We start from the raw sequence: 16,356 nt of genomic DNA on the forward strand, positions 1-16,356 counted from the left end.
ATTGGGGCTGTATTGAGCTTAGAAGGTAAACCTATTTCCAATTTCGGTGAAAAATTAATGATGCCAAGAAGAAGTATTCTATTTATGATCAGGAGTTTTATGCAATAGTTTAGGCCTTAAAGAAATGGAAGCATTATTTGTTGTTAAAAGAATTTGTTTTGTACACTGATCACCAGGCATTGCCGTACCTAAATAGCCAAGGTAAATTGAATTAGAGACATTTGAAATGGGTAGAGTTCATGCAAAGCTATACATTTGTATTGAAACATAGAAGCGGAAGGTCTAATAGGGTTGCAGATGCATTAAGTAGGAGACAGTTGTTGCTGACAGTAATGCAGGTTGAAGTGGTTGGACTTGATGAACTCAAGAATTTGTACCCTGAGGATCCTGACTTTGTAGAGGCTTGGAAGGCTTGTAAAGACCCTATTATTCTAGACAAGACCAGGTGGCTAGATTACATGATTCAAGATGGTATGTTGTTCAAAGGAAGTCAATTGTGTATTCCAAGGAGTTCCATGAGGGAGAACTTGATCAAGGAGAAGCATAGTGGAGGAATGGTAGGACACTTTGGTCGAGATAAGACCATTGCTATTATTAGAGAACATTATTTTTGGCCTCAATTGTCGCAGGATGTGAAAAAGTTTGTGCAAAGTTGTCAAGTATGTCAAATAGCCAAAGGATTTAGTCAAAATACTGGACTCTATCAACCATTGCCTGTTCCATCTAAGCCTTGGGAGGACATAAGTATGGATTTTGTTCTTGGATTGCCAAGGACACAAAGGAGTAATGACTCAGTATTTGTGGCGGTTGATAGGTTCTTCAAGATGACACATTTCATTCTATGCCACAAGACTCATGATGCAGTGCATATTGCAGATTTGTTTTTCAAAGAGGTGGTGAGGCTACATGGTCTCTCAAAAAGTATTGTTTCTGACAGAGATACTAAATTTGTTGGGTATTTCTGGAGACTTTGTGGAAGAAGTTGAATACAGAATTGAAGTTCAGTTCTGCACATCATCCGCAGACTAATGGGCAAACAAATGTAGTGAATAGAAGTCTGGGCAATTTGCTGAGGTGTTTAGTAGGAGATAAACCCAAGGGATGGGATTTGATTCTACCACAAGCAGAATTTGCTTACAATAATTCTGTAAATAGGAGTACTGGTCTATCACCATTCCAAATTGTGTATGGGAGTAGTCCAAGGATTGCACCAGAGCTGAAAAAGATGGAGCAAGGGAGATGACAACTGTTGAGGCAGAAGACTTTGCTGAACATGTCAAGAACCTACATGAGGAGGTGCGAGCACATATTACCAAGATGAACCTACAGTATAAGGCTAGGGCAGATCAAAAGAGAAGACATAAGGAGTTCCAAGTTGGAGATTAGGTTATGGTATATTTGAGAAAGGAACGATTTCCAGTGGGTACCTACAACAAGCTGAAGATGAAGAAATTTGGCCCCTACAAAATTTTGAAGAAACATGATTCAAGGAATGCATATTGAACAGAATTGTATTTTAACAAATACTGCTTGCTAAACATTAACAAGAAAGGCAAATGCTCATATTGCAACCAGAGATTTTTGTTACTCTCGTTGGTAGATTCTTCAGTAGATGTCATAATATAGCAACCAAACGACTCCCATCAAGTGTTTTATTTTCAGCCTCAATCTTTAGGCCCTATTTGTTTATTCGGCTGCCAAAGCTACAATGATGAAATATAAGAGAAATAAGACCATTGCTGTAGAAATAAGCCTGATCCAAAGGACACAAATGGAGGCTAAAATTCTAAACTTTGGGCTCCATCACCACTGAATAAGCTAACAATCATCAAGTTGTCAATTTGTATGAAGGGGACATTACCTAGACCCACCACATTAACGATGTAATAATTCCAATAGTAGGATGAATTCTAAAGATTTTTCATGGCTATCCTATTAAATACATTTAATTAATTATTCCATGATGAGATAATTCCACTCCAACTAACGTATTCAGCTATTACTACTTTAATAACCTCCCCAAATCCAATGACTACAAGCTGTTAACATAGATTTATTTATTTATTTAACTATTTTACAATTTATAAACATAAACACAAAAAATAATAAGTTTAGCTATAAACCCACTTAATATTTCCAACATAAAGATGACTCTAGGAGTCTAGAGACTTCTTATGGCTATCCTATATTAATATAAATTAATTATTCCATGATGACTAAAGAAAAGGGTGACTATGAAAAGTTTTTATGGCTATTCTATTTTACAACTTGGATTAATTTGTATTGTCCCCAATTTTAATCTAATAATTTAATTTAATTAATTAATTAACTACTCCTAGAATTTAATTAATATAACAAAAGGACATTTAATTAGTTACCTTAATTAATTAATATGGGGAAGTTAATATTTGTATTTTTGGTTCCGATTGATTTAATATATCCAGTGTTACCTCGGCGCGGAGGTGCGGCGGTGCGGGGGGACGTCGGGACGAGTTACGGATGCGGGAAAAAAAAAGCCTCAATTTGGGGACGGCGGGGGTGCGGCGGCAGGGGAGCGGAGGGGGGGTTTGGGGGGGGGGGGAGGAGAGGGGGTTGCATAGTATATATATAATATTATTAATATATATGATTGAAAATGCTAATTATGAAATGATACTTCAATATATTATATAACAATGTAACATTAACATACCAAATATAGTTGACTACAATGAATAGAGAATTAAAATGCGATTCACAAACCATAAATTCAAACTTGATTCTTGAAACTTGAAATTTGAAATTTCATAACCATTACTATTACTAATGACCATTTGACAAATTAACTTAGTTCAAGATGCAAGATTCAAAATTCATTGTTCAAATATGATTTTATGAATATCATATATCATAAAGATGCTCATGATGACAATGAGCCGAATAGCATGAAACAGTGAAATAATAATAATGTATCATAACCATATCAAAGTGAGTATAATCAACAAAATGACAAAATGCCAATAATGAGAATGGAATCATGATATCATCTCAAGTGCTCTCTAATCATCCCCTATGCCGAAGTCCTCATCACTGGAACTACTAGACTCCTCGTGGGTAAGATCCTAATCCTCTAAAGGAACACCAACTAGCCCTACAGTGGCTTCTGCATCGGCATCCTCATCAATCTGAGCTGGATCCTCTGGCTCCACATCCCATCGTGCTGCAGGGCTCTCCTTGTACTCGCGTGTCTTGCGATCTTTGAGCTGCAAGTGACCATGTACAGCAACCAGCTTCTCCGCTCTCTTAGAGGTAAGTCTGTTCCTCTTAAGAGAGTGAATGAAGCTATAGGTGGACCAATTCCTCTCTGCAGCTGAGGAGCTAGACACCTGAGATAACAAAGTTGAAAGTTACAACTTACAAGTTACAAACAAATGTTCATACAATTTGTAACAAATGATAAATGGTAAATCGATGATTAATAATTATTGAATCAATGAATCATAAATTAAAATCAACAAGGTAAAACTCTTCAAGTTAAGATTATAAAGGGCTGGAATTAGTTATTAGTATTACAAACCTGAGAAAGCAGTCGAATGGCTAGTGAGGTGATCTTTAACTTTTGTGACCCATGACATTTCCACCACAAAATGGGATTCTTTTGTGCCATGGTTTTGAGATCCACCTTTGCAATATCCGAGTATCCTACAAGTTACAAGTTTTAAAGTTTACAACATAATATTAAAATTATAAATAACTTAAATAAAGTTATAACTTATAAGTTACAATTAATTATTAAAAGAACTTATAATTATAAAGAGTTTAGAGCACTGAATCAAGATTTAAGGATTACCTGAAAGACTAGCAAATTCGGACCACTCGGTGCAAATCTCACTAGCAGTCTCAGTATCATACATTTTGGCAATGCATCGAAAGAACCCATTCTTCACCTCATCATCCCGAAGTGGTGTGACTCTACCAGGCCTAGGTATGTACCACTTCGGGTTCAATGCATAGGCAACCATGTGCAAAGGAGTGTTCAACTTCTCCCACCTGCGGTGAATGATAGGCTCAATGTGCTTCGTATAGAATGCTAGAGTGGGGTCTCTCTCACGCACAGTAGCCCTCATCTGCCCAAGCATGGAATCAATGCACTCATAAACCTCTCCAAGGCTAGGTGAATCTGCATCTCCATATCTGATCACCTGAAACACTGGAGTAATGATGGAGACTATGTATTTTGCATCACTCCAAAACTGATCACTCTTCACTGTCTCCTTTACCCTCTTCCCCTGCTCTGTTCTGCACTCCGGCCATCGATTCCATTCTTGTGTCATAACCATGAGTTGCAATGGCTCTTGCAACTCAATCATTCTCTCCAAGAGAATATAATATGATGCATACCTGGTCTCAACTGGTTTTAGGAATTGCTTCTTTGCGAAGCTCCTGAAAAGTGCATGTGATGTATGGTGATTGCAGATAAACATCTGCACCTCTCTCCCATCATTAACCACCTTTCTAATCCACTCTATTTTCCCCATGTCTTTGAGTGCATTGTTCATGGCATGCACACAACATGGAGTCCACCAAATATGCCTATAAGCTGCCTCAACAAGCCTCCCTGCAGCTTTGCACACATGTGCTGCATCTGTCACAACTTGGACCACATTTTGTGGTCCAACCTCTTCAATGGCTTCCCTAAGCACATGAAACTGAAAATCAGCATCTTTATGATGCCCTGAACAATCAACTGCCTTCAAAAAGTATGGGCCCTCCGTGCATGTAACCATAATGTTGATGAGTGGATGATGACTAATGTTCGTCCACCCATCCATGATAATGCTGCAACCTGACTCCATCCAACATGCTTTCATTTGCTCGATCAAGATCCCAACCTTGTCATAGGCTCTATCCAACATTGTAGTCTTCAGCTTGTGGTCACCTGGTGGCAAATATGATGGCTCTCCCTCATTCACTGCCATGGTCATCATCCTCACAAAATAGGGAGATCGAGCCACATGTGTAGAAATGCCATTGGAAAAGAAGAAATCACCAACAACATCATCTAACCGGTCCCTTGCATGCATGTTAAATAAATGAGCAATGGGGTTACTATCACTACGACTTGTAGTTGCTTTCTGTTTCCCCCTACTGTTGTCCCCTCCTGAACTGTGTGTAGGTGAGGAGAATGATGGTGTAGGTGACATAGTCCCTGCTCTCTGATGCAAGATACAAGTAGATGTATCTCGCTGCCCCTATAACTGCTGTATATGCTGTACCTGTTGCCTAGCAGACAAAGATCTAAGCACTGGAACTTCACTATCATCAGGAATGCCCCATAACTTATTCACTTCAATTCTGTATTTGACATTCTCAGGATTTGACAAGAATATGCATGGGTTCACACCATAGCCACTCCAAAAAAGGTGTGAATTAACTCTTGTAATGCTGCCAAACCATTCTGCTCCACATATATTGCACTTCCATTTGCGTGTGCCACCCCCTGAAAGTGTAGGACGTGTAATTTTTGTAGCAAACTGTTTAAGAGGGGACTTTGGGTCATAAGGACCCCTAGCATACTTCCTCAAAGTCTCTGAAGGGCAATCAATAGAAGGCACCCCTGGTGCAACATAAGGAGTCTCAGATTGACCACCTACATCAGCCCCATGATCACTTCCTTCAAGCTAAGGTTCAGGCTCATAATCAGATGCACTTGGCTCATTAATTTCCATGTCTTCTGCACTTTGGTCGGATCTAGAAACCATTTATAAAACTGCATTTCACAAAATGAAAATAAAATTATAAAAATGATCATGATACATTTCAGCCCAATTAAAAATAATTTAAAACTTAAAACTTTACATATGCTGAAACGTTTTACTAAGTTACTTTCAAGTTTCAAGTTTCATTCTTGAATCTTGTTGATAGTTGATAGTTCTTAGTTCTATGATTCAGATTTTTTAAATTTTTATTTTATTATCTATATTAATTTTTAATTTTTTTATTGTTCTTAAAATAAAAATATGGCAATATGGCATATGCTGAAATGTATTTAGTAAAAAACGTTTCAGCATATGCCATATTGCCATATTGATATTTTTATTTTAAGAACAATAAAAAAAATTAAAATTTAATATAGATAATAAAATAAAAACTCATAGAACTAAGAACTATCAAGATTCAACTATCAACAAGATTCAAGAATGAAACTTGAAAGTAACTTAGTAAAACTAAATACTAAATACTAAATTTAAAAATTATAAATTGATTTTTAAAACAAAAAAAATAAGTAAAATAAAAAAACCCTACCTTGAAAGCTTGAACTTGAGGAGACACTTGCCAAATCAAACCTTCTTGCTCCTCTTGCTCTTGCAATCCCTTGCAAAAACACCCACTAATCTCTCACAAGCTCCTCCAAACAATCTTTCTCACTTAGCTCCTTGCTGCTCCAAAATGGTGAAATGAAATGGTGAAATGAAAATGAGATCTATTGGTCTTATTAAGCCTTTAAATAGACCACATGGGACCCACACCCAATTAGGGTAAGCAAACTTAAAAAACAATAACAAAAAAAATTGCAAACACACATTTTTTTAAAACATTTTTTGGGCCTCTTCTCGGAGCACCCCGTGAGCACTTAGGAAGCACCCTGCGAGCACCCGAGAAGCACCCGCGCACCTGGGAAGCACCCGAGCACCACGTCCCACCCGGGTGCTCGACGGGTGTGGCGGGGGTGCGACGGCAGAAAAGGTGCTGGCGGGGGTGCTCGGGTGCGTGACGCACCCGCACCGACTGCGTCGGGGTTTTGACCTGGGTGCGTGTTGAATATCTCTAACCTATTTTTATTTTAGTTTTTGTTGGTGAGTGTTGCCGTCAGCTATCTTTTTACACCCTCAAAAAGGTTTTCCCCGATGAGTATTTAAGCAGGGCTTGTAGGTAGTCGTAGGGATGCATTTTGGATTACTTTCTATGTACTGCGAATTCCTGTTGGAGTTCTCTGGTTTTTGCCATTTTGGAAGTGAAAGACTTTCCCTATTTGGTTTGTCCGGTTTCAGTGAGATTCAACCCTCACCCTATTCTGTCGCCTGTAACACTTTGCTCGAATCTGGCAAATCAGAGCACCATCTATCTGTGAATATTAATTGAATATACCTGCGTTCAATTTTCATTATTTGGATTTCATCTTGTTCATGGTTGTATTGTTCAAACTCACTTCCACTACCCCTACGCCTTCTTCTGTACAACTACACGAACATGTAGACTCTGGATTGGCACGCAGTCATTTCATAGTAACACCATACGACCCATCTTGTATGGCTCATTGTAATACCGTACGGCCTCACAGGATTGCATTCACTTGTCCTCCTCACCGTACATCATTTGTGCTCCATTACCAACACCGTACGATCATACTCCCATACCATATGACCCTTCATAATAGTATCATATTGCCACCATACAATAGGTTCTACCATCAACACTAGCCTACGATCACCTCCATTAGCATCTCTAGTAAATAATTAATAATAGGGTTGTGAAAGAAGGAAAAATTGAACATTATTGTGGTATTAGAGCTGGTGATTCTGCCAACCTGTTGGGAGAATGGAGAGCTGGTTGGCAGAATGGAGAGCTTTGACTTGGATAACACTATGGCTCATTTTCCAGTCGATTAGAGGGCACATCTGTTAGTCGAATACTCCAAGAACACTTTTGCGTGCCAACTATTAGATGGTCAAGTACAGGATGATAGATACCAAGTGGTTGATGAAACCATTTACCACAAAGATAGAATATGCTTGGTACCTGAGACCGAGATAAAGGAAATTTTGGAGGAAGGTACTTGCACAAAGAGCCAATGCTCAACGATCAACTTGATGGGAATTTGGGTTCTACTAGTGACCCTCCGAATAAGAAAGCTCTACTGGTAGTTGTTTAGCCTCCTGGTGATGCAGATTCGATCGAGAATTATTTGCAGGAGCAATCTTTACAGTTGGCTGATTATGAGTCTATTTCCCAGGGGCAATCATGATGGATTACACAGATGAATTTCAAGTTTGGGATCTTGGTGACTTCGAATGAGACAATATTTATATTAGTGTTGCAACGAAAGTTTGACGGCAATGTGGTGTTGCGAAGGATTGATGTCATTTCACTTGTCTCGCCTGCGCATTTGATTTGGGACCCTGGAGCTGTTGGTGTTTCGTCTGATGACGGATTGCTTGAGGGCAAGCAATCTTTGGGCAGTGAGGATTTGTAATGTCCCCAATGTTAATCTAATAATTTAATTTAATTAATTAATTAACTGGTCCTAGAATTTAAATAATATAATAAAAGGACCTTTAATTAGTTACTTTAATTAATTAATATGGGGCCCAAGTTAATATTTGTATTTGTGGTTCCGATTGATTTAATATATCTTAGACCTATTTTTATTTTAGTTTTCGTTGGTATGTGTTGTCGTCGACTATCTTTGTATACCTTCGGAAAAGTTTTCTCCGATGGGTATTTAAGCACGGCTTGTAGGTAGTCGTAGGGATGCATTTTGGATTATTTTCTATGTACTGCAAATTCTTGTTGGAGTTCTTTGTTTGCCATTTCAGAAGTAAAAGACCTTCCCTATTTGGTTTATCCGGTTTTAGTGGGATTCAGCTCTCGCTCTATTCCGTTGCCTATAACACTTCACTCGGATCTGACAAATCGGAGCACCATCTATCTGCAGATATTAATTGAATATACCTATGTTCAATTTTCAGTATTTGGATTTCATCTTGTTCATGGTTGTATTGTTCAAACTCACTTCCACTACCCCCGCATCTTCTTTTGTACAACTACACGAACATTGATATGGGATAAACAAGAGAAAAGAATGCACAACCAAAACAGAGATTTAATTTTATCAATAAGACAAAAACCTCTACAGTCAGAGAATAAATTCTAAGAGAAGATAAAATTCTCTACAAATAAGCTCACAATTTTATTATTCCCCATCTGCCTCCGTAAAGGGAAGGCTACAAATATATAGGCACTAATATGCCTAAAATAAAGGATATGGAAATAGTTTCCAAATCTCCATGTGAGATGGAAAATAAAAACTATTATAAGCTTTTCCAAAACTCAACATGAGATGGAAAAGAATAACAATAAAATCATTTACTAATTTATGCTTACCTCCTAACAGCTAGGAAACTAACATTTACTTTTGACTTTTGACTTTTTACATAAGAGGGATAAAACTAATAAAAATGATACTAAGCATATAATATATCTTATGAATACCCTATGAATCCTCATCGTTCCTCCTAAAAATATTAGCATTGGACTCCAATGCATGCAAGAGGGAAGGAAACTCGTGAGATAATTGATGGTGAGAGATCCAACAGGTCTAATGTGGAAGCTGACCTTGCTTTGCAATGAGGTTGGAAGTGGTGGAACCATGTTGTGTCTGACAAGTCTTTGTATCAAAAACTTTGTCAGAATCAAGCAGAAGCTGAAACCAGGAACAACATTGGCAAGATGGCTAACAAAAGTCTCAGATTCGAGTGTTGACTCATGGTAGTGTTTGAGAAGATCCACATTAACAACATCATTGATTCCCAATTGAGTTGGAAGATCAAGTCGGAAAGCATTAGTAGAGACCTGTTGAAGAATAGTGTAAGGCCCATAGCAAAGTGGTTTGACCTTACTGTGTGCTTTCTCATGAAAACGACATTTGTCCAAGTATAACCAAACCTTATCCCCAACTTGAAAACTCTGAGGGACACGATGATGATCCATAAGTTGTTTTTGCTTTTCTTGAGTCTTTTGAAGAATCTGAACAACTCTGGACTGAAGATTTTGCAAATGTTGAATGAAGCCTTGGGCCTTATCTTGCTCTTTCTGAATACGCAGAGTGGCTGGAGATGGCAAAGGTAAGGGTAAATCATATGGAGCCAAAGGCTGAAATCCAAGGCATACCTCAAAAGGTGAGTGACCTGTAGATGAGTGAACTGCTCGGTTGTAAGCATGCTCTATATGGGTTAGGCTCAAATCCCACTTGGCAGTAGAATTATGGTGATAAATCCTCAAACTTTGTATAAGAGTGTGGTTCACAATTTCAATTTGACCATCTGACTGAGGATGGAAAGCAGTGGAAAAGTTAAGGGAGACTCCCAATATCTTCCACAAAGGTTGGCAGAAATAACCCACAAAACGTGAGTCACGATTAGAAACAATGCTGGTCAGTAAGCCAAAGGATCTCAAAATGATGTCAAAGAAGAGTTGGGCTAAGTCATGTGCAGAACTTGTCTTGTGGCATGGAATGAACTTAGCCATCTTGCTGAACCGGTCAACAACCACAAAAAAACAATCATGGCAGTGAATAGTCAAAGGAAAACCACTAACCAAATCCATAGAGATGCTTTCCCAAGGACGAGAAGGAATAGGCAAAGGAACACTCAAGCCCACTTTTTTGTTGGTTGGTTTAGAACGGCAGAAGAACATCACGCTGCATATGTGGCCAATAAAAGAATCTCTGCAGATGAAGTATTTTCTATTTACCAAAATGACCACCATCTCTTTGAGAAGTGAAACCTGATGATCTTGAGGGACACAAAGTTTATCCAACTTACAGAGTAACCCTTCCTTGACATGGAAATCTTGATAAGGTCTCAAATTGGAAGTTGAAGGATTTTGAAGACACGTGTATGTGACACCAAAATCAAGATCCTGAGCATACTGGGACAACCATGTCTAAAATTCCAAATGAGAAGTGGACATAATTGTTAAAGCATGAGGTGTAGGAGGATGACTCAAACAATCTGCAACATTATTGGTGATCCCCTTTCTATACTTGATGACCAAGTGAAATTGTTGTAAGTATGAAGCCCACTTCAAATGTCTTGCCTCTTCAATTTTATTTTGAGATTGAAGAAATTGGAGAGGCAAGTGATCAGTGTGAACCACTGTTTCTTTTCCCAAAATATAATGTCTCCAATATCTGATGGCTTGAACTAAGGCATATAATTCCTTATCATATGTGGAGTATTTCCTCTTGGCGGCAGAGAAGGTTTCAGAATGATAAGCCACAAGGTGGCCATTTTGCTTTAGAACAGCTCCAAGTGCATACTTTGAAGCATCTATCTCAATCTCAAAAGGTTGTGAGAGATCTGGTAGAATAAGAACAGGTGTTGAATGCAACTTCTCCTTAAGTGTATTGAAAGCATGAGAATGAATGTTTGTCCACTTGAATGCAACAGTGGTCTTTGTTAATTGGTCCAAAGGTGAAACAATGTCTAAGTAGTGTAGAATAAACTTGTGGTAGAAATTGGCAAGACCAAGAAAACTCCTTAATTCAGTAATATTTGAAGGAGGAGGCCAGTTGTGAAGAACTTCCACTTTGGCAGGATCTACTTGAACACCACGTGCATCAATGATATATCCCAGATAGGAGATGGATGTTTGACCAAAGGAACACTTAAAAAGGTTGGCATACAAACTGTTCAGCTCAAGAGTATGAAGAACATGCTCCAAATGTTGAAGATGAACTTTCCAACTGTTAGAAAATATGAGAATATCATCTAAATAGATGATAACAAATTTATCTAAACAATCACGAAACACCTCATTTATTAACCGCATAAATGTGGCAGGAGCATTAGTGAGACCAAATGGCATCACAAGCCACTCAAAAAGACCCATCGTCTTGAAAGCGGTTTTCCATGTGTCCTTTGCCTAAACTCTAACCTGATGATATCCACTTTTAGATCAATCTTAGAAAAGATTTTGGCACCTTGAATTTGATCTAAGAGATCGTCGATGCATGGAAGTGTATCTATTTTTTATGGTGATCTTATTTAATGCTCTAAAATCAATACAAAGACACCAGGTTCCATCTTTCTTGATCACAAGTAAAATTGGTGATGCACACAGAGATGTACTTGGTCTTATGAAACTTTTAGACAATAAATCTTGAATTTTTCTTTTTATCTCATCACTTTGAACAATTGATTGTCGATATAATGGAGCATTAGATAGAGATGCAACAGGAACAATATCAATGGAGTGATTAATTGCTCGTTCTCGAGGAAGTGATTGAGGCTCTTGAAATACATGTGAATATTCTTGCAATAACTTTTCCAATGAAGCATGTGGCTTGGACATCAAAGAATTTGCCTTAGAATTATCAAATTGTGGCCTTATAAAGATTAAGGCAAGCTCTTTTGCCTGATTAATAGCTTTTCTTACTTGTCTGCAACTAAGTACTAGATTGGTAGTGCTCTTAGTACATTTTATGAGATATGTCTTATTATCTTGTTGCAGTGTATATGTGTTATTAAAGGCATCATGGTGAGCTTTCCTATCATACTCATAGGGTTTTCCAAGCAACAAACCACAACAATCCATGGTGGTCACATCACATGTGACCTTATCAATGAATTTGGGACCAAATGCAAAAGACACGGTGCAAATGTGTGTGATTTGTGAAGATGAACCATTATCCTTCCATCCAAGTAAATATGGATGAGGATGTGGATCCATCGGCAAATGAAGTTTGTCGACAATGGACTTCGCAATTAAATTTTTCTGCGAGCCATTATCGATGATGCTATCCACAAAAAAATCATGTGTCAAATGAGCTCAAGTGACAAACAAATTGTCATGCCACCCTAAGCTAAAATGATGATTCATTAAGGTGACCTTATTGAGCCTACCTTTCAACTCATCATAAGTCCTATCATCCCTAGAAGTCTCGATGGGAATATTTTTATTTTCCTCATCATGAGAATGTACGAACAAATTTTTCTTCTTCAACCTAAAACACTCTGACTTTTCATGTCCCTTCTTTTTACAATAAGTACAAAATTTGGATTTCTTAGTATTAGAAGGAGATTGAAAAGAAGAGGAAGGAGAAGAATTTTTATCTTTGGAAAGATTTTGTTGCAGTTGAGAACATGAAGCTTTGAGGATACGTGTAGAAAATGAATGTCGAGGAGCACGAGATTGAGAGAATCTTTTCTTTTGCTAGTTGGGCTTGATTAAATGCAGCATCAAGTGTCTCCATGGTTGTATATTTCAACTCCCAAAATAACTGTTCTTGTAGGCCACTCTTGAACTTGAGGATTAAAGCAACAACTGGTTCTTGCACTCGGAGAAGTATTCTCAAGTGATTGAACTGATATATATAATCTTGCACTGACATATATTGTCCTTGTCATAATTGAAGCCACTTGATGTGCACATCTTGCTCATAGTTGGAAGGATAGAATGTATCCTTTAAAGATATGACATGCTGATTCCATGTGGTGATGGGATCTTGAGCATATTGTCGTTCCGTGACCAAAACCTTAACAACACCAAAGAGCTTTAATCTTGCAAAAGGAACCTTATGATCATTGGGGATCTCACTGTATAAAAACCACGCCTCCAAATCAAGAATCCATGTGTGGAGCACATTAGGATCACGACATCCATCATAAATCTTTACTTCACATTTGGCTGAAGGGCGATGGCTTTCAGGACCAGGAAGTTGTTGAATGGCTTATCATTAACTTTATCAGTCAATGTGTTTATCACACCTGCAAGTTCTACAACTTGCTCAGCCAAATTGATAGCCATATAAGTGCGTGTTAAAGCCAGTGAAATGTTTTACACCTCCCAACAATAAAAATGAGCCAACAAGATGGACTAACACTCTACAATTCTTAGACAAAATTGATTACATGGAAACAATGCTCTCCCAATGAACATAATTACATTTTTTTTGTTTCTAAAAATTTTGGAGAGTTATACACATATTCTTGTAAATAAAGAATATGAATTCTTTATTTTAATTTGTAAAGAAAAACTATCAAAATCAAGAGAAACCATGTTTTAAACCGAAATACCACATTTTTGGGTCTAAAAACACTCAGAAATCTCACTGGGTGTTGAAAATCAGCATCTACAACAACAATTTTGAAATGGCTGTAACTTTCTCAAAACATATCGAAATTCAGAACTGTAAAATGTTCTGGAAAGCTCTCTAAAAGATGCTTCTTTCCATATAAACCATTTTTAAAAATATTTTATATATAAAGAGCAGTTTAGAAAAGAACAGCACGGGTTTCCAATGAAATCATACAAAAATTGAAGAAGATAATGCTCACTTGTGCAAGAAATCACCTCCAATCGGTTTGGAATGAAGAATTCTCCACAAATAAATATACTCACTTGAGAAATTTTCTCCTTTTGTTGAGAGCTCAAGAACTGAAATTATTTTTGATAATTGAATTTGAATATGCACACCAATCCCAAGGATCATAGAATTGCTCTGATACCAATTGATATGGAATAAACAAGAGAAAAGAATGAGCAACCAAAACAGCAATTTAATTCTATCAATAAGACAAAAACCTCTGTAGTCAGAGAATAAATTCTAAGAGAATATAAAATTCTCTGCAAATAAGCTCACAATTTTATTATTCCCCATCTGCCTCCGTAAAGGGAAGGCTACAAATATATTGGCATTAATATGCCTAAAATAAAGGATATGGAAATTTTTTCCAAATCTCCATGTGAGATGGAAAATAAAAACTATTATAAGTTTTTCCAAAACTCAATGTGAGATCGAAAAGAATAACAATAAAATCATATACTAATTTATGCCAACCTTCCTAACAACTAGGAAACTAACATTTACTTTTGACTTTTTACATAAGTGGGATAAAACCAATAAAAATAATACTAAGCATATTGTGGGTGTAATTAAATATTCACTAATTACACTTACTTAAGCTTACTTAGGATAATGCATTGCATAGTAGTTTGTGATTGAGACGCATAGGAGTTTGCACCTCAATTAAACAGTGGGATAAAACCAATAAAAATAATACTAAGCATATTGTGGGTGTAATTAAATATTCACTAATTACACTTACTTAAGCTTACTTAGGATAATGCATTGCATAGTAGTTTGTGATTGAGATGCATAGGAGTTTGCACCTTAATTAAACACATGGTGTAGGAGAATTCCACTCGAGGTGGTCATAGTTGTTATCTCATTCCACCTTTAGTGTACTTATCACATTATCATCCTCATCATTGCACATACTTCATTGCATAATGGAGGATGGTCCACCTTTGGTGGATATGTGATTCCACCTTGTGTGCGTGATAGCTTATCTTCCCCTTATCATTGTCTCCTATCGCCTCTCCTATATAAGGAGGCCTATTATGTACATTTCAAATCAATCCATTAGATGTCAATCAAGTCCATTATCAATAATAGCATTCTTGCATCTTCATGCAATTGTCTTGCCAATGTCTTGTGGAAGTTATCTTGGTCTTTCATTTGATCTTGGGGGTGTTCTGGAGTCACCTAAAACTCGAACATAATATCAAAGCTCTCATGGTGTGAAAACTTCTTCTCAAGAAGTGCAATCTTGGCTTGACTCATTGTTGGTGCAGCATTTGGCAATTTGGACATCACAATTTGGAGGAGAATTTGAGAGTCCTATTTTGTAACCTTCTATTGCAGGTGAAAATTGGAGCTTGTTGGTGCAAATCAGAGGTTGGCATCATATAGAGGAGGTCCGAAAACCCCTAAATCAAATTTTGTTTCATCCAAATCGGACATCTAAGGCCAAATCTAGAGCTATTTGATTTTTGAAGGTGCGGCGGCGGTGATTCAAAAAAAAAAAATTCAAAGGCGATTTTCAAACAACGATCTCTTCCTCATACGGACTCTTTTTCCTGAGCACTTTTCTTTTGTTTTGGGGTAGAATTTCAGAATCTACACAATGGTGCAGGTGATTTTGGATCTTTGTCTTTGAATTTTTCTAAAAATCGCAAATCCCATTTTTCACAACTTTCAAGGCTCTATTTGGGAACATTCGGTAACATTTTCAGGTGCAATTTTTTTTGAAAGTGCATGATTTTTCTTCTACTTTCCACATCTATAATCAAATTTCAGTAACTTGGAGTGGGCATATCACTTTCAGAAATAGGTCTTCTTTTGCTATATTTGCACTTGGTAATACTTGGATTTCAATTTTCTTAATTGAATCAGTAATTTGAAGGAGTTGTTAGTTGATTTCAGTCATTCTTTGATTCATAATGGATTTTTTAAAAGTTCCATCACTCACTCCATAAAACTATCATGAATGGAAACAAGTAGTTTCTAATCAGTTGATGAGTATTGGATTGCTTAGAATGATTCTTGGATAGGATCTAGAACCAGCTACAGGTGTTGCAAAAAGAAGGAAATGGTTTGATAGGAGGGATAAAGCACTTGGCTCTCTTAGATCTACCATTTCCAATAATTTGTTATATCATATTGCATCTTGCACATCCTCATGATGCCTGAACTGCATTGGAAGGAATTTTTGGTAAACTTGATAAAATAAGAAAATTCAAATTGGAGAA

At 37.2% G+C, this 16,356-nt stretch overlaps 2 protein-coding genes across 2 annotated transcripts in view; both read right to left on the reverse strand.

The window, feature by feature from the left end:
* The window catches only part of LOC149548235 (SNF1-related protein kinase regulatory subunit gamma-like PV42a), a 246,747-nt gene that overhangs the window by 38,952 nt on the left and 191,439 nt on the right, over positions 1-16,356 (reverse strand). The gene's annotated exons all lie outside the window — the stretch shown is intronic.
* On the reverse strand, positions 2,990-3,728 carry LOC149548236 (uncharacterized). The gene is made up of 2 exons (XM_089792281.1): positions 3,557-3,728; positions 2,990-3,365 (listed from the first exon to the last, which is right to left on the reverse strand). The coding sequence occupies exons 1-2, from the start codon at positions 3,644-3,646 to the stop codon at positions 3,102-3,104; spliced, it is 354 nt and encodes a 117-aa protein (XP_089648407.1). The 5' UTR covers positions 3,647-3,728; the 3' UTR covers positions 2,990-3,101.

Source organism: Cupressus sempervirens, chromosome 7, assembly GCF_028749045.1.
Source record: "Cupressus sempervirens isolate cs-2001-9-10 chromosome 7, ASM2874904v1, whole genome shotgun sequence".
Taxonomy (NCBI): Eukaryota; Viridiplantae; Streptophyta; class Pinopsida; order Cupressales; family Cupressaceae; genus Cupressus; species Cupressus sempervirens.